Raw genomic sequence first — 25,739 nt, forward strand, 5'->3', positions numbered from 1 at the left:
GATAATTATATGTAACACTACTACTGACAGTGAGGACCGGAACTGACAGTGTCATACTGAGCAAAGTGAATATATACGTCAGTGTTAGTAAAGATTCCGCTTATAAATAGATCCGCGATTATAAATCATGCTTTTTAGCCTCGCATTACGGCGAACAACGAAAATACTCGACGGGATTACATCTGTACATTAAATGAAATTTACAATTTATGGACCGAGAGACAGAAAAAACAATTGAACGGCAGTCGTTACGATTTTGAAAAAAACGATCAACACACGTAAAAGGTGATGAAGGAGAAATCGTGCCTGTTGAGCCTCGTAGCACTTGCTAGGAATATCATACCTGATGCGCGCGAGCGAGCGAGACTCGAGTCAATGAGGGATCGAAAGGTTTATAGCTGTGTATATAAGCCGGTTTGCAACGTGGGTACGTGTGCGTGTGTGAATGTATGCACACGAGCGAAATCGATATACGTGGAGCGCATGCTGCGCAATACCTTCTGCTTTATATCTCTATGTGCGCGTCGAAGAATAAGGAACACAAGATCGTCCGTCCATTGTGAGCTGATATGTGTATGCACGTACGCAAATACTTTGAAAGCTAAGCCGAGCGAGAGAGGAAGAGAGCTCATTCATCAACAAGCATTTTGCGCGTGTTCGTGCGTGGGTGCGTGCGTGCGCGCGCGCGCGCGTGTGTCGAGAGGGAACAAAAACTTTTTCCTCTTTTTCTCTCACGCTCTGCCTTTTCCCGTTTTTGTTTTCTGCTGAAAGCCGAGAATCAATGTTGCGAGCTTCTGCCTGTTCAGTAATAATTTTAATCGCGCGAGAGAAGCGATTGAATTTATTCTACCTTGAGCGTAGAATTTTGCAGCGACACTTTACGACGAAAGAAGAAGCTTGCGAGCACTTTACAGCGAGCTTCGTAACGCTTGAAAAATGATAAGTTTCACGTTTCCTCTCACTCGCGCTAAATGTCTGAAAGCATGTTCGCAATAAGTGTAGGGAGTTGAGAGCTCGTTTCACGTGAATTATTCAGGTTCGTGTAATTCGTCTGACCGCTCGAAGAGTTGCTGTTCCATTCGTTCCAATCATTCATCGAATATAAATCAACTTATTGTCAATGTCGCGTGAATCGAGAAATTAAGAATTTTCGGCTAGTGAATGATGGACGCTTGGAACCTCATTTGAAATATACTTTGATAAGTAAACGTCACGTTCAACGCTCGAGCCTTTGTATTATTTTTATCAGCTTATAGCTTTTGAATTAGTTTAAGAAGCTTTCAACGGCTGCGCACTTGAAGCAAGAGACAACTTGCTCGCGCAAATTGTATAGTCATTTTTCCCCCTTGAAACGAAAGCTAAAGTAAATTGCGTTGAATACGCCGCCCCAGCCCGCGCCACCGAGTATGAGTAAATATTCAACGTACCGCGGGGAAAAAATATCTGACTTCTCTCAAAGTCACTCAAACTACGCGTGAATGAGATGGTAGCAAACAAAGTTACTGAGTTGTCTAGCAGCAGCAGCAGCAGCTTCGGGGGTTTGTGAGAAGACAATTTGTACACAGACAGAGAGTGAGAGATAGAGAAAGAGCGTCGCTGCGAAGACACATGCAAGTTGGTGTCTGTGTATTTCTATGTACACGGAACCACATGCACATATGTAACACGATTATAGGAAGAATGTATGAGTAGAGAGTACTGTATACATGGTGGAAGCGGCGCCAGGCACGAGTTCTCGCCAGAGAACAAAAAGTCTTCAAAAAAACGCTCTTAGCCAAAGTATCATAGCACCATTGAGAAATTGATTGATAAAACAAAAACTGACATTTATACATCAAAATCGTAGACAAAAAGAACACCGATATGTAAAAAAATACACGAGAAAAATATTGCCAGAAATACATACGTCCCATATTATAAATAAACATCGAGTGCACAACATGGAACAGCCGCCGATACACGTTCGCGCATTTGTCTCTCTCAGCCTTATGTTAATATTAAAAAAAAACGTAATGTAATCTATACAAAAAATCCAATTTACTATAAACTATATTAAAAAATGAATTCTATAAAGTATATTCAAAGTAACAGCTATATTGGAAAGTATATTCTAACGTGAAATCAAGACGAACTATAAACTAATTTTCATCTACAATGAAAAAAGAAATTTAACTCATAGATTGGTCGAAGAGAGCATCTAGAGAGAAAAATGCACGAAAGAGAATAGAAAGAGAAAGAGAGAGAGAGAGAGAGAGCCGTTAAAGGAAGAAAATTCCGTGGTTATATTTTTTGCTGGTTATTCGTCGATAACACTGATGAACATATTTCTCTTGTTACCCAGTACAATATGGCAGTCCAGCCCTCCATGGTGATGCACTGGAAGACGGTGAGCATGGCGAAGCCAATGTTGTCGAAGCTGGTGATGCCGTTGTTTGGTCCCTCCCAGCGATCAGAGCACTTCGAGGTGTTAGCGTTGCATACGTGCGCACCCGCCGGCGCCTCGTCCTGGATGTCTGTGTTGCATGGATTTGGTTGCTCGCCCTCTTTCACGATCTGCACTGCAAATCACATTTTTTTTCGCTCCCTTTACTGTCCTTTCTCTTTCGTCCGCGTTTCGGCTCCCTTTCATATTTGCGATCAAGCCCACTGACTAAATTAAAATGCGAAATAAAAATTACCTATTCAGAAAGCGAAAAATACGAGCCACGTTACAATGTTACTAAAATCGAAATTTCGTAGGAATGATTCGGTGTAAATTTAAAGTTGAAAAAAAAACGCTCGAACAGCATAATTCATCCATGAAATGGATTCGATAAAACGAGGTTACGCCACTCGTCTTTGTAAACCCAGTTTTTCGAAAAAATGGATTGGCGCCAACCAGGTCGATGCACTATCTCGGAGTTTCTCAAACATTGCATAAAGTTACTTGGCTTCGAATATATCGTTTTATATCGTCGAAAAAGCTCTGACGGCATTGTTTTCTTTTCCGTGCTAGATATTCCACCTGCAAGTTATCAGTTGAAGATAATACTTACTTGCGTTTTCGATGCTGTAACAGGTCTTATGGAGAGTCCCCGAATAAAACTCGAGTCCGATGATGGCGAATATGACGATGGCAAACAAGACGAGCAAGCCGATCTGCAAGAGCGGGGCCATCGCCTTGATGATCGACTTGAGCACCACCTGCAGACCTGTAGCCGATCCATTGATTAGCCTTGTTCCTTTCTTTTTACCTCTTTAACTCGCTTCATCCTCTCCAATTTCTCGATATACCTTTGACTTTCCTTTACCTTCAATGCCAACTACATCTAAGCTCTATTTCCAATCTCAACAATATTCAAATAACAGATAGACTATGTATATATCGAGTTATAAAAAATCTATAAACTAATGTTAATCTCGAAAAATATTGATAAAAAAGAGAGACAATCACACTGAAATGAGAGGAAACTAAGATGTGTTAGTGGCATTTGGCGTCGTTACGTTTTTTAGGGATTAATTTGGAAGCTTTCTACTCACTTGGTATGCCGGAGACAAGTTTGAGCGGCCGTAACACGCGTATCGCACGTAAAGTGCGCAGATCCATATCCAGATTAATGCCTTGCGGGAACGCCGTGATGAACCTGCCCCAAACATACCAGCACAACCACCACCACACTTTACTACGGACTACTCTATGCATTAACGCTAGTTTTTTGATAATCATAATCTACTTGTTCATATATATATATAACTATGCTTAGATCTCGCCGCTAGCTATTCTAATGCTTTTTCTTTTTTCCTCTCGTGAGGAGCACTAACTAGCCTAGTGATTCTTACTTCTTTCTTTTCACTCGAAATGCTATGCTACCCAATTTTAATCACACATTCGGCCCAATTCAAATGGCACAGGTTAATGCTATGTTCGCAATCTTCTGATAATTGCATACCATTTCGTGTGCTACATCTAAAATTTATTATGTATATATCTAGAACGTTTTCTAAATATTTATATTAAGTAATTTAAAGATATACCAAGTATATAAGTATAATAATTTGTGAATGTGAATATATTATGTCGCAACAGTGGAAAAAGCTTCCATCTATATTCCAAGACGATAATTCTAAAAAAGAAATGTTGAATGTTCAACAGCATATAAAACTATTCTATATAACGATTATAATAATAAAGATACACTATGTTATATATCTAAAAGACTATGACAGCACTGGACGTAGACACGCATTTCACTCATACATGTAATAAAGACAAAAGCACCCTCCCGCACATTGACTTGCCATAATATCTTGTACTCGGAAGCATCCTTAGACATATTGTAGGTATCGTCCATTTGTAATTAAAATATTAACAATCTATCCGAAGGGAGACACAGAGAGTGAGAGAGAGAGAGAGAGAGAGAGAGAGAGAGAGAGAAAGAAACAGAAAAAGGGTAGATATCACTCCCTGAAGATGACCTTATCCTCCAACGACAAGATAAATCGATAAGCTTGAAATCTAGCCTATAGGTTCTAACAGCGGGAGCGCGCTAAGATTTTCGTTTGTAGACAAAAACAAGAAGGAAAGGGATGGAGTGACACTCACATAAACATATACATACACATAGAAGAGAGGCTATATATCGTGTTTTAGTGAGACACGCGCTAGAACTTTTTTTTTTTCAGAAGGACGAAAGAAGGAAATTTGATTGGGGTGGAAGAAATAGAGTATGTTCTTGTTTTCTTTTCGAAACTCGATTAATATATAAATGGTTTTCTGTCGACAGCTTGTGTAAGGGACGGTGTTGCCTAATTGAAAGCGATTTATTTCTTTGATTAAACTCTAAAGTACATTCAAAGCTGTGAGTTATGAGCCGAGTAAATAATCAGCTTAAAAACTTTTAGAAATATATTGGCCCGCTGCACGAAAAGCGTATATCTATTAACCTAATTTTCTTCACGGATCAATCATAAAAATAAAAAAAAACAATCAAGTGAATTGTTTGGGTTTTCATTCTTGCACCTGTGGTCAATTTTTTTAATTTCAGATAAAAGATGACGTGTCTTGGATGACGATCAATATCTAGTTGTCGATAAGGTATAGTAGTGGTACAGTTTTTATGATCTATCGGTAGTTACAGTTAGATTTAGCGCAGAATCCTACGCAGTCTAAAAGGACAACTATGTCTACAAAAAAAGAACCAAATAAAAGATAGAGTTGGAATTGGCAAAAAGTGAAGAAACAAAAAGTTTCTCACTCTCGCGAAAGTTTCTTTCAAGAGGAGTAAGATTTATCTAAACATTATTTTATCTCGGTGCGTGTAATGCCGAAAGTAATTCTACGGAAATTGCCAAAAAAAGCATGGTTTCTATTTGGCCAACTCTCTCTCTTTTATCTTTTTCTTCTTTCCTCTAAGAGGCAAATAACGCACACATGCGACAATGTTATATCTTTTGGTATTCTCGAAGAGGGGAAAGGATATATATATAAAATAAGGAAAGATAGCACACACATACACGCATACTTCAACTCTCACTCTTAGTCTCCCTCATTGATTTTTTCTCAGGCTGCACTTTCATCTCTCCCGAGCTCTCACTCGTTCATTTTGATTTCAGAATAGAGCCTAATGATGGCATCAAAGAAGGCACGATGAATGTTTCGTTTTACGATGGAACAATTTGCATGTACTTTTACGGCTCTCTAGATTCTATATTTATAGATATATTATGTTTTTTTTTATTTTTCGTTCAAAATTCTGTTCATCGACTTGTCATCTACTGTATTGACGCCGATTTAGGTAGCTAGAGAGTTGAATTAGTTTTAGCATGGCTCTAGATATATAATATTTCGATCGACAACTCGACACTAGAATAAATGAGCACTTGAACGCTATGTATCTTTACTCTATGCTTTTATCAATACACTAACCTTAAATGCCTACATATACTTACAATCAAGATATAGAGATGTGAAAAATGTTATCGTTTCATTTTCATTTTTCCTCACTTTGACGGCAACTAAGTTACAGTACTCGCAAACTTATGATCAGACGCATAAGCAAGGAGCTTCTCTAGCAGAAGTCTCTCTCTCTCTAGCACTCTGATAAGGTCTGGCATAGCTTAAGCTACGTCGATATTTCATCATCGCTAGGCTTGGAACCTATCGACGCGATCAATCGGAAGTCGAAATAAAAAAGCTTAGCGAGACCTTGATCGAAAGGAGATCGAACTGTCTGTGGATGATTGACACATATAATGTTTTTACCTACTATTTACTCGGACTGTCTAGAACATCAACGCATAAGTTTTGCTAAAAAATAATAAGAATTAGTCCTATTCTAGAGTATAAATAACGATGTTACACAATGAATCTAGATCCATTATTCTTCGAGGATTAGTGCTATAGTTAGGTTCGTTAAAACAGTTAGTTATGGATATAGTGAAATTACAAGTTAGTAATATACATTTACTTAGAGATTGCCCTACGCCCTATATGGCTTCACAGCTGTATAAAAAACTGGTACACAGCATCTAAGTTTGTATATAATTTATAGTTACAAGTCTCTATGTAGACTGACGGGCTACGGACAAAAACTGTTAGCATCAAAAAGAGACAGAGACAGTTATAATTCTAGCGAAATACTTGTTCCGACTGGCGAGGAAAGAAAGGGAATGTTCTCTCTCGCTGCTCAGCGGAGTGAGAAAAAAAAGAAGGGCTCATGTTTGTCACACTCACTTGGAATTTTCGAGACGAGCTTTAATGGTCTCAGTACCCTGAAGGAACGAAGCATTCGCAGGTCCACATCCACATTTGTCTCGGCGAACACGGTCATTGACCTAGCATTTGTGTTTCTTTTACCGTCAACGTCTACTCTGTTTTCCGATCTATTTGAGAAAGCTGTCGCCGGCGCCGCGCCCACTCGAACTTGCACGAGTATCGAATGTCAAAGTCCGTCAGGGGCCGGCGGCAGCCTCCTCTCTGACTCAACGGTGCGTATGCGAAACGAACAAGAGAGCGAGCGAGTGCGCGGAAGGGGCGAGGGGAGAGAGAAAGACACAGTAGTAGTTGATAGTCCGCCCTTGGGGAACGTGGAGCTTGCTATTTTTAGTATCTTTAATTGGGAAAAAGTTTGCTTGAGAGAGAAAGAGAGAGAGAGAGACAGAGCTGGATTCGCGCGGGCGTGTCCAGGTAATGAAAGGTCTTTTTCTCTTCCTCGCCTAGGCGGCGACTCTCCGCTCTCGACTCGCGGCTTCTAGAAGAGTCATGAGGCTAGATAGTGCGTTTGAGGGAAATACCCGGTGACGACTACGAAGAAATCCATGATGTTCCAGACGTTGCGCAGATAGGAGCCACGATGGAGCACGAAGCCGAGCGCCAAGATCTTAAGGCTGGCCTCGACGCAGAATATGCCGAGGAAGTAGATCTCCGTGGTCTCCAGCTTTTTGGCGAGGATGGTCTTGTCGTGGCACGGCAGATGTTCCTCGAGGGCCAGTACCACGCAATTGGCGATGATGGTCAGGAGGACGGCGTACTCGAAGGGCGGCCATTCGATTATGAAGCGCGTGTGTTTCCTAATGCAGTTGTCCTCGCTCAGGATGAACAGGGACGAGGGGCCCTTGCCGCCCCCGTCCCCCGAGCCACCCTGATCCCGGCCCGGCGCCATTCCTCCTAGACCTGTTACCTATTGCGCCCAACAAACAATTCGCACTTTTCAGCGCCTCGCAAACTAACAAAGTTTCGCTGCATTTCGCTCTCGTTGCTCGCCAACTTTTAACGAACAATTATTATGGTTCGCTACGTCCATTTAATTGCCATGTAGCATCCCGCGCAATGAACCACCCACGGAATCAATTCTTTCGAGGCGATACCTGCGCGGGCTGCCAAGCAATCGTCGACGACTCGAAGCACAAAAAGTAGGCGCGCGCGAGTTTACCGAATTGAACGAACGAGTAGTCTGTCGTGGTGTGCGTACCTCCCCTCCAGCGCCGGCCCAGTCACCGAGACCGCTCAGACCGATCGCCCTCTGCCGCCTCCTGTACTGACTTGTATACGCAGAGTCCCTTTGTGCCGCCTCTTGCGCTGCCAACCTGCAACAAAAGTATATTTTATTCAATTTAGAACATCGAATTCGTCTGCGTTAATTAGGTGCATTAGTCTCATTTAATACGGTGACTTTCGCGTGTATATATATTCTAATTACAGTGACAATAAAAAGCACCTGGGCCTAATTAGGACTTTTGTAATGTAGAACGCCACCACTTGTCCGCTTTTTTTTTCGGAGATAAATTGAAAATTTAGCAGTCGCTTTTTTCCTCTCTCTCTCTCTCTTTCTCTCTCTCTCTCTCTCTCTCTCTCTCTCTCTTTTTCGATTGATTCCCGTTTTCATTAAAAGCTTTGCGTCTGCTAAAAACGAACGCTTTGTTCGCTGTTTTGTTTAGACTGCGTTAACGTTGCACTTGTCACGATGACGCTGGCTTTTTATAGTTTTAATCAATCTTGAAAAGTTTGCTTGAAAAAAGCAAACTTTTCACTCTAATTAGATCATTCTTCTATGATGGAAATATCAGAGGTTCTCTTAAAGAGCTCACAAGTTTGCTTTCTTTCACGTGGCAAATTATTGATACAATCAAGCGCAACGGACTTGGCAATTTAAACACTCATGCAATAATGGGGTTACACCACTGGCGGATAGCATTTCTACGGATATTATTTTTGATGATCTATAATTACGTGTATGTTATCGACGTATATATCTTAAAAGGATTCTATTTTTGTAAAGAGTTAAGCTTACTTTGTCGGTAATCAGAATTGTTGATGAGTTCTACTTTATTCTGTGCGCTGCATTTTTTTACACGCCAACTAATTTCCAACAAACGGAAAAATTCTATTTCACTACCGCTAAACATAAATGACACGTAAGCTTCGACTGAGTCACCCTCTTCATTCGAGGAGAAATTGTCTTATTTACCAAGTGTTTACCAAGAAGGTCGAGCGATCGTCAACGTAAGCCATACGTTCCAGCGCGTATCGTCAGCTGACTTGGCGCCCACCCACGCGATTGCATCACGCACTTAGATTTTCCCCATTACTCGCCGAAATGATCCCTCGTCCTCTCGTTTTACGCGCATACACACTTTCTCTCGCTGACGCACACCAAGCACGTCCGAGTGATTCATCGAGATGGCGAAAAAGAGTCAGCCGCGGTAATAAAACCATAGAAAATGATTTACAAGCAACGCGTTTGTAGTAGTCGCTGCGGAACACTCGTAGAAGGGAGTGATGCTATCGAAAATGCTCGCGCGCATTTGCTTAATTAATCGGCTCCGACCGATAGCGCGATCGATATGCGCGTGCGACCCGAGAATAAGAGAGACTTCGATGTATGTACATATACTCGTTTGCAGCTCTCTTGCTAATGGGATACAATGCTTAACGGCGAAATCAGGTCACGCTTTGCGTTTTGCAGGCAAACCAACAAAAATATATGCAACAACTGATTATGAAGTTACCGTATTTCTCATTTTCGAAAGATTTGGGGGGGGGGGGGGGGTGTGTTTAATTAACCATGCTTAGTTTGCGAAAAAATGTGAGTAGGCGGTATGCAATGGAAAATTCCACGAGCGCTGTGTACTGACTAGTTCCTTTTTTCCCGTGCACGTGGACGTTATTAATTTCACGTTTCGTGCAATTAATAACGTTGATTTTCAAAGTTTGAAACTATTTCAACGAAAAATATGTGTACAGCGTTGCTCGGGCTAATTAATCTCCTTTCGCGTTCGAAAAAGAGTGAGTTGGCCTTGCGATAACGAGTTCTGGCAATTTCTATTGTTTTTCCTATATGCAATCACGTATGTTAACGCAATTTGAAAAATTTGCGTTTCGTGGCATGTTTCAACGACAATTAACAACATGCCTTGTCTATCAGATTCGGATAAAATCGCGCATAGCTAGAGAGAGAATACGTCGTATGAACGAGGTGTCGGAATGCGTCGCCGCTCTCAGTATCAAAATGCTCCGCTAATTAATCAAGCCGACCTGATGCATAGTGTGCAAGAACGGCAAGAAGCCGAATATTATGCGAGATGCTCGGGCTCGGGGGACGAAAGCTGCGGAACGCCGCCGCTGCCAGTAAGTAGTAGATGTCACGCAATAGTCCACCACCGCGCACCGCATTCGTGAACTTTTTTCCCTTCCCTAAAAAGAAAAGTAAGCCGCATTCGTTCTCTGTATTTATCAATCGCATGATCTTTCTCTTTCGCGTAATTTACTTTTTAGCGTAAAACGCACACTCGTTCTCGTGTAATTAGAGCTTGACGCCTCCCCCACTTTGTCAGCGACATTTTGCGTCTCTCGTTAGTCGTATAGGTCATGTAGACGTCGATTAGTATTTTGAACACACTCTCACGTATGCGTATGAACTTTCTGACAATGAAAAGACCTGCGAATGTATTTTCAGTTTATTAGGCTAGCGACTGGACAGCGTGTTACGTCGAAATTATTGAATAGGCGGCAGCGCGCTCGTTTATTACTACAGACTTTCGAAAGCGGAAGGCTGGAAAAAACGCTCGTCGATGGAATATTTAACGTACATTCCTCTTAATATAGGAAAACTTGCATCGCCGCGGATGCGTAATTGGCGCGCGCAAGAATGTCCAAGCACGTGTGTGACCTAATAGGTATCGGTAAAAAAAGAAGAAAGGAAAGAAAGCGACGTGTTCATCGGTTTATCGAGTTGCCTCGGTCTCGAGCTACGCCTCTCACGCGAACAAAATTCATTGTTCCCAGTGATAAATCAAAACACCTCCGAGCCGCGCGCAAAGCAAGAGAAATAAAAGAAGAGAACTAATAATCCCGTAGGTCGGGCTCTCTCGTACGCGAGGCATTGTCGGGTGTATCGCATCACTCGAGTGCCGTCTCAAAAAGCTCTCGCTTCCGCGAGCGCCGGAGAAAGGTAGGAAAAAGCATGGCCGCGAGAGCTACACAGCGCAGACACTCGAGTGGGGTTTCCGACACTCCGCGTGACGTCAGCTACGCTCTCTGGTTAGGTGTGCTTGGCCCCCGCCATGTTGTCCGCGTGACGTCAGTCGACGACGACAACGACGACGACGATATATAGTTTTCGCGACGACGCGTTTCATAGACACACACATGCACCATTATAGCGACGAGAAGAGAGACTAGACGGCATTGACGCTTTTTCTGTAGCTCATTGTTCCACGAGAGGTACTTTCTTTTCGGATATCGTTGAGAGCCGAGGGCGGATGTACAGTGCGCGCACAATTGTCACCGACGCGCGATTATTAGCCATTTTTTCTTGTCTTTTAGGATTAGTAGGATGCCCAGTCAAACGAGCTCCGTCGAGTAATGTTCTCGTAGAAAACCGCGCGAGCATATTCATCATTTAATCTATTTCGAAATAGAATTCCAGCAGTCCATCAAGCTCAAGTTATACGGTTTATTGCTTTTTTTGCGCACGTCAGAATGAGAAAGCAGTCGAGCAAGGCGGCTCGTTTCGTATTAAAGTATAACGCCGCATTACATTTTTCCCGTTCTCGAAAAACTTCTTCTCAAATTTTCTCTTAATCCATAGTGGCATCTCGACGGAATTGTAGTCACCGACGTCCCACTACTCGTAATTGGGCTTGGCGCGAACAGCGACAACAACGCCCACGCACATAAATATGTTACGCGGACGAGTGGACGCTGTTTTTAACAATTGGACGATCAATATATCTACAAAGTGGAATGGATCATTCATTTTAATGAGCTTCGATGACCATTATCTGTCTATTTTTAGTTCTGCCTTTCTCTCCCAATCGAAAAATACAAATGATAGGGTTGGAAGCGAACGATCGATAAATAAATGAATAATGCTGCTTGCGAACAAAGAAGGATTTCATCGAAATCCATTTCCGCAGACACCTCTCCTCTTATACTTATATTCGCGCTAACAATAGGAACTTTGCAAAGCCTCGAGCATCTAATCCGATAGTTGTTTTTTGCCCCATTGAAAACGTCTTTATCTTTATCGCGCACGAGTTAGCCTTCGTCGTCGTCGTCGTCGTCGTCGTCGTCATTCGTCAAGTAGTTCGAGTCCGTGTTGAGTCAGCCAGAATATTGCTCTGGCAATCATCCAGTCCGCTCTATCTCGCGGCAGCTAGCGCACTGAAGACGCTCAACGCCTCTTTTTACAGGATTATCGGAGATCCTCACAATTTTTATGCCTACTTTTGTCAACCCGCGAACTCATATTGTCTAAAGTTGTACAGCGTTGTCGGAGAAATTTCAATTTGTACGTAATCAAAAGAAAAAGTGCTAACGATGTTTTTACTGTTTTCGAGACGAGTTGTACGACTTTCGCTCTTAACGTTATTCGAGAACTCAATTCGAAAAGTTTATTAATCGCAACGCACGAATGCTCGTCATATATAACGATGTATGTAGACAAAATTAATTCATTGCGCTGGCTCGCTATCGAAGTCTCATTAGAACGGTCTCGCCGCATTGTTACGCGCATAGACATACGCACTGGAGTGCAGTCCATGAATCAAGCTCCAATTTCAAACAAATATTGTTACGGTAAGCTTACGTGTGTGAAATGTACTCGATGTTACCGTATGCAGAACTTTATTAATACAACGTAGCGAGATGCGGCGGCGTTCCTCTACGGCAATTAGGTGTCGGCAGCAGCACCGGCTATTCAAAACGAATATCAAATCAATTAGCGATACACAGGAACACCCATCGAGCAAACACATTTGAAAATAACATCGTCCATCCTCTACTAAGCTTTTCGAGGCGGATCGACAAATAAGGGGAAAAAGAAGATTCGCCTCCGATTTGCGTACAAACTGACCCTTAAGAATTGTCTAATATAACGTCGACTGGGTGCGTCATCGTCGTCGTCGTTGTCACCGTAATAAGCCATCGCTGCAAGATTATACGCGTCTTGGCACCGCGTGCTCGAGCGCCGCCGCCACGATCTGCCAAAATAGAACGACGACGACGACGACGACGACGACGAGTGCCCTCGCGTTTTCTGCGCGCGAGACGGCAGAGACAAAAAGGAAATGCGTGCGACGCGGCCAAAGGGTCGAGGATGACGTCGAGGCGCCGCTGACCTACAAAAAGAATCAACGCGAAAGATTGCTTAATCGATTGGCCGATGTAGCGCAATGCGAGCGAGGTGAAAGACGAAAACAAGCGGCAGCACGCGCGTCGTCGTGTCAGGTATATAGCTATCGATCGTTCATTCATGCCTTCGCCCTTCTCTCACGCGCTCACTCCCTTTTCGAAGGAAGCCAACTCTCGCAGTGGCCAAAGCGCTTCTAACCTACAAAGCGACGACGAGCAGTCCTGCCAACCGTCACCCATTCTACAACACACCCCCTCTGGTTATCTGTCTCTTTGCTTCCGTCGCCATGTGTGTGCGTGTGTCCGTGCGTGTGCGCGAAGTACACGTGGCGCTCGCTCCGATATCGTGCTGCCCAGTGCCAACTTTTTTTCTCTATTCTACATCTTGCTGCCTTTTTCTCGGAGATTGTCGTGTTGCATATGGGGAGGGGGAGAGTCGATCTGGTCTTTGTTTGCTTGCTATTGAATTACTGCTATGTAGAAAGTTACGGCACATTTTAAACAAGCAAAAAAAGAAAGTTTTAGAGGATAGTTTGCGAATAATGAGCTTGCCGCTTATGTAGGAAAATGAGATTAGTTTTGCGATTTAAATCATATTGAGTTCAAGATTAAATAGAACAGCTTTGTACGTGCACACTTATAATTTCCTTTTTTGCTTGACTTTTTGATACACAAAAGCATCAAATTTCTATTCTTAAATAAAGCGCGGGCATTACTATTTCTCATTACAACGTTATGGAGAGAAATTTCGTTTTGGTGTCTGTAAATGCGAATGCATTCCATCTGTACGTAGTTCCAAAATTATTTCAACTATTTTCTTATTTCAGTGAAAATGAGATGAATAACTAAAATCACTTTAAGTTTAAGCACACTGAATTTAGTTACATATTGATTCCACCGTCGAATCATAAATATGTATCACAATGAATCGCAAATTGAATTGATGAACTGATACGATCGCAAAAGCATTCGTAACGCATGTTTCAAAAATATATGTGTGAACAAATTATTATCTACGCATTATCATCAAAAAATTAATTCGACAATAAACTATTGTATGTTGTATAACTGACGAAATACGAGTGCATTTGCTCGAAAGCTCATTCAATTTCTCGAACAATCAATACTGAATCCCAGCTCACAGAGCATTGCCAAACCGTCAAGTGAAAACAATCAATTTGAGAGAAAAAAATAATAAATTGAATATCTTCAGGCGTCGAGAAACTGCGTACGTTTGAAATTTTTCTGACATCATTCCAATCAAAATCTGCGGTGAGCCGTATCGCGTAGTACAATTACTCCGACAAAAAAAAAATGGATCGCCAACAAGCGAACAATTAACCGAGGAAGAAAATAACACTCATTCGTTAATTGGAAGCGATTTATCAGTGTTACACGCAGGTATAAATAAAAAAAATGAAATCTGGGGATGCGTAAATAAATGATAATTGGGAAGTAGCGCAACCGACCAATATAGGGACTATTTACGCATTCGAGCGAATATTCGTCTTTGTGGCTTTCGGATGGAAAAACTCGCTGAGTCTTGCGGATGATGAGTCAGTAAGCGAGGGAGATGGAACAACGTGCAGGGCATAAACCGCTGGGCGACAATTGATTTACGACGGAAGCGCGTATAAGCGTAATGCCTCGTCAATGGCTAATTAGGTTAACCGCGGAAGTAGAGCTTTCTCTCGCACCTGTGTGTATGTGTGTGTATGTATGGGTATGTAAACCTTTCCATACGCAGATGTTTGCTTAAATTTGTAAAGCAATCGATTATCCTGAAATTGACTGCGAGCAATGCCTTTTTCTTTCTCTCTCCGTCGAGTCGTATTTGTCATAAAACTCACGTCACGAACAAACCTATAGCAATGGTTTTTTTTTTCTTCGACAATGTGAAACAAAGTTTTGTAATTGTGCTCGCACTAATTGGGACACGAGAGAGAAAGAGAGGGAGTCGATGCATTGTAGACGAGGCACAAAACGCGCGCCTGATTAATTATTTCGTATCGTCGCGACACCGTTGCACGGAACTTTATGCATGCATATACTTGGTCTTCGTAGTTAGACTTCCAATTTTGTTCATTTTGAATAAACTATTGAGAATGAGTAAAGTTGGAAGAATTGCTTGTCAAAAGAATTGGTTGCCACGATTCGATTGTAAACAACGCATTTGCCGCGCGAGCGCGTTAATGGTAACGATCAATCAACGCCGAATCGACTGCCAAAATCAGTTTGAACGCGATTCCGGCACTCGGCTCGAAAATCCTTGCAGGCCACAGCGACGCGAACGTCCGCGAAAAATGAAATGATTAATCGAGTCTTGGACAGCGTTGATCGAATAATACTCTGCGCGTTATTCTTTGCTCGCTTGCCCAGCTCGCACACGCCTGATCGCTAAGTTCGCCTCGGGGCACAGCGCAAAACAATATACCTCCTGTGCGTGAATTCGGAGCGAAGGAGTTTTCGAACGGCTGCGCCGAGGATAATCGTCCTATGAACAAAAGCCAGGGCGCAGCAACGAGAGAGAAAAACGAGGAGCGCTGGTTGCGCAGCTTGCGCAATAGTCCACAGGCGCAGCGGCTGACGGGCAGGAAGAAAAAAAGAAGAGAAAAAAGTTAGGAATCTCGGTGTGTACTACCTCCGCTGCGCTGGGTTGGAGAGGGGCAATGATGGCCGTGCGCGCGAGAGAGCAGCTGCGAGAATATATGTCAACGAACCTGCGCGATCGCGGCCGTTCTCCGAACTCGTCTTCTATACATCTACGTGGGTACGTATGTGTAGTCAAGGCGTTGTACGAATTTCGCCAGGTATACGAGGCGATTGTTGATTATCTTGCTGCTCTGTTTTGCTTGCTCTCACTCGTGCGTACAGACCCACCGTCCCAGTGTTTATGTCTCGACAACGAAAATTACTTCTCGTCGCGCCAATCGATTCTCCAATCTGGAATTTCGCGCATGATGTAACGCTAATTTTTGGCAATAGAAAAAGAAACGTGGGAAGTCAGCTTGTATCGCGGGGGTGAAAGATAGAGATGGGAAATGAGGTCGTCTATAGAACTTGTACGTATACGTGTGTGTGTGTGTGCGTGCGTGTGTGTGTGTGTGTGTGGGAGGGTATTAGCGTTGGACACTGCGGGCGACGACGAAGACGGTGACGACAACAGTGTTCGTCAGAGAGAGAGAGAGAGAGAGAGAGAGAGAGAGAAAGAGAGAGAGAGAGAGAGAGAAAGAAAGAGAGAGAAAGCAAAAGAGAGAAGGAAACTCACCTCTACTGGGAGCAGGCAGGGGCTGGATGAGGCCATGTTCCCTACATGCGTCGACGTCTTAACCAGCGGATAGCACTTTTTTATTTTGTTTTTTGAATTTTAATTTCTTTGCCTCACTCCTTCGTCTTTTCCTCGGTACCCCCTCGTTTCACTGGATTAATTTTCTTGCGAAATTTTCCAACGCGAAGGAGAAAAAAAATCGAGATTCGGAACAGCTTTTTTTCCCTCTCTACCGTACACTCGCGCACACACTCGATCGCTCAAGCTCGCGCACGCCCTCTCCCGCTGCTACGTTCGTTCATGAGCGCAGCCTTCCTGTCACGCTCTCTCTCTCTCTCTCTCTCTCTTTCTCTCTCTCCCTCTCTTCCTCTCTTTCGATTAACCTCCTGCCAACATAGTCTTTGCGGGAACTTCTTGGCTGCTTTATTTATTCGCTCTCGTAGAAGATCGGACGGCAAGTAGCTGCTGCGCGCGTGTCCTTCCCACGGTGTCTCCTCTTCAGCCCGTGCACATCGTCGCTGGCGCGACGACCTATGTGTTTGCCCGCCGACGCACTCGCACACACACACACACACGCGCGCGCGCGCGCGCGACCCCTAGCCTCGTCTTTGCCCGTCTGTTTTGTAGCGTTTACTGCGCTATTCCTCAATCAGGCTCGCGCTCGCGCCATCCACTGAGCCGGACGCTCGCTCGACTGGCGCGGCGGCTCTCGGCTTTTCTCTGGCGATCCGAGCGAAGCGGCGATTCGAGCTGGTTAGCAGCAGCAACCCGCCAGCAGCGCAGACGCACACGCCAGCGACCAACCACCGGCCAGGGCCGTCTCTATACTGCCGAGCTTTATTATGGCTGCCTGCTGCTTACTGCCTTTGGGCTAAACTCTCGTGTCTTTATTTCTTCGAACGGTCAAAAAGAACTTGCGCTCTTTCGCCGATTCAAGCTTTAGATTCGAGATTTGGATTGATGAGACAGCGGCATTTTTTCTTCACTCCTTTCACTTGTATCTTTAAAGAGAGAGAGAGAGAGAGAGAGAGAGATGGACAGAGAAGGTGTAACGTTCGCAACAGGATGTCCAATGTAATTATATTCGGTTTCCTAGTTGTTTATTGATGCTAAGGCCATTCATTGTTCTCAAACTCTCTCTCTCCCTCTCTCTCTCTTTCTCCACTCGACCGTGTGAATACGTTTACTGCAATTGACCTTTTGTTTTATTTTTTCATTTGCATTTCCTACCTTGTCATGTGTGATAAATAATTGATGATTGCATTCGATTTTGCGCTAAAGGAAATATAATTTCGAAAATGAAATGTCAATTGAAATGTCATTTGAATTTCAAAGTGAATTTGCAAAAGCCTGTCGATTGAAGCAAAAATTATTAACCGCATAGAAATTATATGACCCTTCAGTGTGTCCTGTCTTACCGAGCTGACAATCTACTCTGCGATGCAGTTCGTAAAATTAAAAGAAAGATAAACAATGTTACAGTAAATGTGTGCGCACGTAGGCAAGGCAATTTTTCGAAAAAACCACCTGTTTTCAACAAAAGCTGACACCCAGCTGCATACCCAGTTAGCTCTCTCGAGATCCAACAACAGCCAAGCGTCGAAACGAGCGCAGTTATTAGTTTGGACCGGCCACCAAGGGGATTATAGCGTGGACGATAATATCATATGTGGGAGCTTTTTGGCCAAGTCAGCAGATGTCAGCATGGCCCGAGCGAATAACCAGTGAGCGCTGTTTTTCGACGACTGCTGTACATAGATAGATAGATCGGAAGGCGCATGCTCTGCTGACACTGTCGACTAATGTATAGGTGCGTACTCTCATCGCGATTGTACCCTCCGCTCGTGAAACGAAACGCGAAAAAAATGAAACTCAATAACCCCCCCCTCTCTCTCTCTCTTTCCTCGCTCCTATTGTTCTCTAGATCCGCACCGTTGCGTTGTCGAGCTATGTTGCTGCGCTTCGTATCTCCGACTTGGAGCGCGAGGGAAGTTGCTTCGGCATTCATCAAAATAAGAAGAGGGCGAAAAGAACGCGAGAGCGCAGGAGGAGAAAAAAAAACAGCCAGAAGCGACACGACGATGCAATGGTTAGCCGGCTGGGAGGGGATGTTCTGGGTTTCTGGGTGCGCGCCGCTCGAACTTCGAAAGCTCTGCCCGCGAGCAGAATGTGGAGCAGTAGGTCAGCGGACTCCGTGACCCCCTACCCCCGTGGTTGCGGCGACTCTCGCTCGTTACGCGGCGGTGAAAGAAGCACCAACTATCGATAACCGACTCTCCTTTGCTATTCCAATTCTTCCTTCCCTTTTTGTCGGACAGGCTGTTGCATACGTATATACCGAAGGCAGTTGTGACCTCGACTAATAGTATTTCTTCGTTGCTCGCTTGTGTTTCCCACATTTTTTTTCTATATTTGTCCGACGCGTCAATCTGTAAATCTGCTGATATGGCTTTCTCTGTTTCAGATCGATGGTGTATACCGCTACGAAGAAAAAATAATTAGAAAAAAAAAAGCAAAACAAAACAAAACACGGTACCTATCGCGGACGATAATCATCAGCTTTCGTAGTATAGAGCAGTATTGTTGTTTTACACCGTGACAAACCGGGCTTCGCTCTTGCATGGTGTAAACTGTCCGCAACAACTTATACGTCGGGCGCTTATTAATTGCGCGGCGTTGTGCTGTGTCGTTGCGTATCAAGCGTTGCGCTGTGCATTCGATCGGAGGTTTGTCAAACTAGCGACGTTTAAATGCAGCGCTACTGTAAACAATGAATAGCCAAGTTCGGAGAAGCAGCTCTGCTGCTGCACTTTTGTTCGAGCTTCAATTTGCTCGTTTGTTTTTCGGCTGTTGCGCGTTTAAACGATAAATTGGAATATTCCTCAATTAAATCGGACATTCATCTTGGTTAATCTCGCTACATAAGTCTATGCCCTTCTAAAACATAAGCGAGTTACCTCTTTTCCAAGAAAAAACCCACCATTCGCATCAGCCTTCCCCCTCTAGTTTCTTCTTCAGCCCTCTAGTCTGTTTTTCACATAGCGAAGGGAGCCAGCTCACTTTACTTTTTGTCCGCTCGTCCCATTTTCCGCGTCCCAATTTCGCCGAGTCGCTCTCTCTCTCTCTCTCTCTCTCTCTCTCTCTCTCTCTCTCTCTCTCTCTCTCTCTCTCTCTCTCTCTCTCTCTCTTTCTTCATGCAACTATCCTCTCGATTATGGGACTTTTTCAGCGTCAGGCTTTGAGTAAAGTGAAGAGACGAAGAAAAAAAAAGAGCGAGCGAGCTGCCCTTCGAGATTTTATCGGCTTCTATTCACTTTGCTAACGCGTACACGACTTTCAGGAGGGGGAGACTTGTCAAAAGATGAGATTCGGTGGGTTTTCTTTTTTCTCTGAGAGAGGAAAGTATGAATGATACAGTCAGTAAAGAGATATTCTTGGGCGAATTTTTGAAGCCGATGCAATTATTTGGAAAGTAGAAGGCAGAACTTGGATGGTGTATGGACACACATTGACTTCATTGTTTGATCATTTTGATTCGCTCGCGATTATTGATTGCACAGCGTGTTTTTCTTTCTATTTCGATCGAAGCTCGTCCGATAAAGTTGAAAGGATCGCAAGTACATCGAATGTTATTTGTGTTTTTCAATCGATCGAAAGAAAATTCTGCTGTTCACATCCTTCTATGAAATTTCTTGACATTTATATACTCGATAAATAATATCGTCGTAGATTTCTAGGGGGCTTGAGCGTACAATTGGCATCCCATAGATCGCAAACTGACCAACGAAAATTTGCAGTCTCCTCCAAGTACACGTATATGTTAGATGGCCTGGTAAAAGAAACAAGCCAATGCATTCTTTTCCCCTTTCGCGCAGATGAGTTATCCAAGCTGCCTTCGCGTTATGCTTTGCCAACAATGACTACGCTTGAAAGCCTCGAGCGGTGTACACGTTTCCTTCTTTTCTCGCGCCGCGGCGCGTGGAAGGGAAAGCGAGAGTTTGCCGGTCGCGCGCGCGCGCACGCACGCCAGAAGCGCTTGGCGCACAGCAGCTGCGCGCGAGCAATTGTACTAAGCACCGACAGAGCTCCGAGAGCTTATTGCTCACTGGCGACGGGAACAGGGACGGACGAAACAACGGGGGCGGCAAGAAAAAGTTCGTTGCAGCGCGCAGTCTCATCCGCCTAAATAGCTCGGCTACAAAAGACCATTTGTTTTCTTTCCCTGCTGCTTTCTCTCTTCGAGCGTTGGAAGCAGCTGTGATGCTTCTACCCTCGCTTTCACTGTGAGCGAGTGCCTGCGAAGCTTGCAGCTTAATCACTTGACGATTATCTGCGCGCTACCTTTGCTATGCTCAATCTCGGACCGCGGATTTCTCTTTTACCCTTATCAACGAATCCCGTTTACTCGCGCTAACCTCCGTTTTCGCCGAGAATACTTAAACTTTTGCAATAACATCAAACTTACGTATTAAATAATTTCCCAACGAATGAAAGTTTTATCCGTAGAAAGTTATGCGAAAGAAAACGCAAAGTATCAAAAATGCCGTGGAAATATTTCATACTTTGCAGCATTTACCGATTCGCAAGTTATGACTATTTTTAACCGAGAAATACTTTTCCCTGTCGTGAGTCTTGAAAACGGCAGCCGGCAGTGAGAGGCACGCTGCAATTGCGAACAACGAGCGGAAGTATCCGGAAGACCGAAAAGAAAGCCTCGAGTCATCACTCTGAGTAAGAAAAAAGGCTTGAACCCACGGAGGAAAACGATAGTGGAAGAATCATTAGAATGACGTCGATGCGTTCCTTTTGTTTTGACCACGTCCATATCGCTAAAAGCTCGAGGGACTCGCTGGAGAGAAAAATATACTAAAAAGAGAATTTTAGCCAAAAGCTACGTTGAAAAACGTAGTTGACCCAGTTTGACGCGTGATATTACAGGGAGAGCGGATTCGAAACAAATTGGATTTCTTTATTGATCCGGGTCAAAGCCATGCGATGTGATACGCACCGATTTTCTCGGATCGATATAAACTCACTACTAATACACGGCCTAATCGAATCAACTCGATCGGCCGATCAAAGGCCCTTCTTCTTTTGCGTCACGTAGGTAAGTGAGTGAGAGAGAGAGAGAGGCGCATGGCCGTGTGTATTATTATAGCTGAACGGCCGTCAAGCCCCTCTCCGCAAGTGTTTGATCGAGTTTTGCATTTCTCCTTTTTCGATGATTCGCGAGAGAGAAGTGCCGTGTACCACCTGACATTGACAAAACGTGCTGACGTAAGGGACTTTTTGCTTTAGGGAAATCCGGGGAAAAACTGTCAATATTATGATCTAAATTTATGTCACATGCCGCACCAACGACGTTCGCGCTAAAATAGAAGCTCCTTTTTCCTTCATCAAAAATAATGCTCCACTTTTCAGATTTATTTTGGCGGAATAAGAGCATGCCAATTGATTTTCTCTTCTATCAATTATCGAATGGCTCTTCTCTCGCAGCTTTTATACGTCTCCACGCTCGAGGAGGATAGTTTTTGATTGCGCATTTATTCATTCGGTAATGACAAGCGTTATTACTGCATTTATTCAGTTGTAAAATAGAGGGAATTCTTATTAGTAAAACTCATCATTACAACGCTATTTAATTTATTTGATAATGCATCGTTTCAACTGCGCTACGACGCGCTATTTAGTCGGCAACCGACCACCGCTCACTTTACTCTTCAATCAATAATATTCTCTGTCGTCCATTTCTAAATTGTATCTTGAATCTTCAATAAACAAAGATAAAAATAAAAAAGAGAATATTCTTATTACACAACGCACGTTGCACAACTACTTCTCCTAATTGAAAGATTACAGGTCCGTGTCTCGAGAGGACGGTTAGCTTCTCGGACTTCTAATAACAAAATTTCATCGCAAAAACGACGACGTTAGGAAAAGCAGCGGAAAACGAATTTTCAATCAAATCTGCATCAAACAATGATCGAGCGTCAAAAAGCCTATCGATAAAATAAAGGGAAGAGCGCAAACGAGAGAGAGAGAGAGAAAACACAAATTGCACGTGACAACAAAGGCCTGACTTTTGAGCTCTCTTCGACTAACGATCAAATCAATTTATAGGTCGTCGCGCGTTAGAAGCATTTTTTCTTTATCGAGAGCGCGGCAACGAAAAAAGTAAAAGAGCAAAGAAAGGGTCTCTCTCTCTCTCTTGTAATGCGATTTCCATTCGCCATAATAGAGGTCAGAGTGGAGGAAAAATAGGTTGCGAATTTCAATGCACACCGTGTGTGCGTGGCTGGCTATTGAAGCGAGTCTGCAAGTGCGCGCGCGCGCGTCTGTACAGTCGGTCGACATAAGGCTTCGTAAGTCAACGATTCGCCCACATACGATCACCACCCGTTCACGCGCACTTGCTCTCTTTCTGCGTTTACCTGATTACTTGAAGCGCTCTCTCCTGCTAGTTTTTTTTTTCTTTTTTGAAACAAAAATCAAGGCTGCCCGAGCTTTCCACGAATTGCTGGACATATCGCTAATAGCCACGCGTTACGTCCAGTTGGAGTTGGTGCGTTGCATCGCGCGTCTGCATTCGGAATAGAATCGGAGCACTCTGTCACCGATAATGATAGTTTTGTCTCACTCTCTCTCTCTCTCTCCCTCTCTCTTCTTACAACATAGCAATTTACTGGAAATCAGTGGAGCAACATTTGAGATTGACAGACGACGAGCTCTTCTATTTTATAGAGAAAATTGTCGCTTGTCTTTCTGAATTATGTGAACAATATACTACAAACAATGAATGCAAGAATGAAATGTCAGACAAAGCATACGAACTGTTTATGAGCGATTTGGAAAATCAGTTCGGTGCGGACGCAGAACAGAAGAGCGCAGTATATCCCTGGCCCTTTCGCTTCAGTGTATTGAAAGAAAAACAGGTCGGACAGTGGTAAAAGCGCAATAACCTAAATTTGTATGGGTGTGTGTGTGTGTATGCGTGCGTCAATTGGTTGGCTTAATAAGAGAGAAAGGGGTGGGCGAGTAACTGGTGCGCGTGCACTCTTTTTTTTTCTCGCGCTCTCGGGATTTAGTGTCTCCTTACACCGGATCACGCGAATAAGGTTTCTCTCCTCTTTCGGGGATCATTGGAAACTTTTTATGGAAAGCTGTTCATATTTCTTTTGACTCGATGATAGATGTGTCAATTAAATTAAATTTTCGAGTGTTGAATATAATACATGTATAGTGTTAACTTTCAATAGAGTTGATATCCAGCGAAAGTGACGGTATTTTCAAGCCAACTTGGTGTGTTTTATGTTTGCGTGCCCGCACATGGTGAAAACCGCATAGGATTTTTCAGATTTGGTTTCGAAAACAATCGATCGCGTACGCAAAAATATAGGCAAATGGACGAGAATGCAAAAGGCGCGATTTTATTGCCAAAATATGTACAGGCGTGCAGGCTCACACGCCTACGCCTACGAGAGTGTAGAAGACACAATTTTATTGTCAAAATACGTGTAGGCCTGCAGGGTTGTCTTGCCGCTAGTCTAACATTGGAATCGGTTTTCCCGGAAATATATTTATTCGCGTCTTTTTCATTTGATCGAAGAAAGAACGAAAGAAATAGCACAATTACTAGCGAGTAACGCCATATCGACAGCTTTGAAATTCATCTTTCCTTCTTTCTTTTTTCACTGCTCGATTTGCCAAGCGTGAAAGGACCTATCAAGGAATAAATGAACGAAGAAAAAAATAATAGACAGCAAGAATAGAACTCGTCTTTTGTTCGCTCGATTTGGACGAGTATATCGACAGACGCATCGATAATTATTCTCTACGCGTACAATTGTCACGTTTATATTATACGTGCGAAATCGCTTTTTCATCGTCCAGTTCTTATTAAAAGAAGAAAATTCCGTCCTCGTAATAGTAGTAGTAGTAAGATGAAGAAGAAGAAGAAGAAAAAAAAGCTTACGAGAGGGACAAAAGTCGAGCGAGAGCGAGAGAGGGAGAGGTGGCACGCGCAATGCGGGTATTGATTCACAACGGTGGTGGCGGCGGCTCTCTCCCCCTCTTCCTTCCTCATCAGAAGAGAAAGATGGAGAGAGAGAGAGAGAGATTGTGTGTGCATGCATGCGTGTGGTGGGTATGTTTGTGGATTCGCATAACTATGCGCTCGACGCATACGTCTTCGGCTCATCTCCGGCTATTCTTACAAGGGAAGGCAAGGGATTGATGTCGGGATCGAAAGAAACAATCGATCGCGAATAAAAAACAGTGGTCCCTCACACTGCGCTGCAGGAGTGCAACTCCGCAGATGGTCAGGCAAGAATCGCAGTTTCAGCGACATCTGTCACCACCTCACTGCTTTACCGACGGTCGAGCCGAGGCTCGGCAATCTCGAGCTTTCACTTGCCTACCGAAAGCATACGGCAACAGCTAGTTGGGTAGCGCGCCCGCCAAAAGCTCGGAGTTCTCTTCCGACAGAGGGAAACGTTCGAAGGATATAGCATACTCGTTGACGTCGTAGCGGGAGTATAAATGCACGCTTCAGCGTTATACTCACATGATGTCGCCGAGCTTGAGTCTGGTTTGCACGAGGGCGCAGTTCTTGTGGTCGCTGGTAGTGACGGCGGTTCTTCTGCGTGCGTATCTCGGCGACGAGCCAAGCGGCGTGTCATTGTCGCCCAGCGAATTAGCAACCACGAGGCCCGCACCAGCACGCACCATGGGGCTGCTGCCCCTGCGGCGCGTAGACACGTGCCGACCCCCCACGCTACCCAGCATCCTGCGGAAACAGAACAAACGTACCTTATGTTGTATTTTTTATCTGTATCAGACAAATCAGCGATGGACGATGGCAATGTCGTCAAGTAATGTTTGAATGATTAAGATGTTATTATGAACGATTCAAAGCAGTTGCGTGACTCCAATTACCACTGACTTTTCTGATCAACGCCACTTCAAATGATCAAGCTAATTAATGTATTCTGATTCACGTATGCAAGCGAAAAAACAAACGATCTAGTACAGTGCCTCTAAGTACGACGCACGAATGCGTGTGTAGCGTTTGCTCGCGATTTTATAATTCGTTTTGCGATATGCGCGAGACTCACCAGCTAGAAACCGGGGAACGAGTTCGATTACCAATTTTCCCCATTAAAGCTAAATCGCAAAGAGGAAGCCATGAAATATTATAGCGTGGCCAATACATTGCCGAACGATTGAGTCAACAAAATATCTGCCACCAAATCTAGCTTTACTAAAATTATCAGGTTCGAATACATGGGCACGGTTGAATCTTTCACGTATAGTCTTGTGCATTGTGTATGCTGAATTTTATTGATTATTACGTATAAGTAT

At 43.7% G+C, this 25,739-nt stretch overlaps 1 protein-coding gene across 8 annotated transcripts in view; it reads right to left on the minus strand.

Annotated features, from left to right (window-relative positions):
* LOC131670843 (voltage-dependent calcium channel type A subunit alpha-1) overlaps nt 1-25,163 on the minus strand; it is a 64,448-nt gene extending 39,285 nt beyond the window's left edge. For all 8 annotated transcript variants that reach the window (XM_058946820.1, XM_058946821.1, XM_058946819.1 and 5 more), the window contains exons 1-6: nt 24,943-25,163; nt 7,950-8,064; nt 7,273-7,658; nt 3,520-3,623; nt 3,036-3,191; nt 2,338-2,558 (exon numbers count right to left, since the gene is read on the minus strand). In XM_058946820.1, the coding sequence (XP_058802803.1) occupies nt 2,338-2,558; nt 3,036-3,191; nt 3,520-3,623; nt 7,273-7,658; nt 7,950-8,064; nt 24,943-25,163 (1,203 nt within the window). The remainder of the gene's footprint in view (nt 1-2,337; nt 2,559-3,035; nt 3,192-3,519; nt 3,624-7,272; nt 7,659-7,949; nt 8,065-24,942) is intronic.
* Nucleotides 25,164-25,739: the final 576 nt, after the last annotated feature.

Source organism: Phymastichus coffea, unplaced genomic scaffold, assembly GCF_024137745.1.
Source record: "Phymastichus coffea isolate CEN01 unplaced genomic scaffold, Cenicafe_Pcof_1.1 PCOF00116, whole genome shotgun sequence".
Taxonomy (NCBI): Eukaryota; Metazoa; Arthropoda; class Insecta; order Hymenoptera; family Eulophidae; genus Phymastichus; species Phymastichus coffea.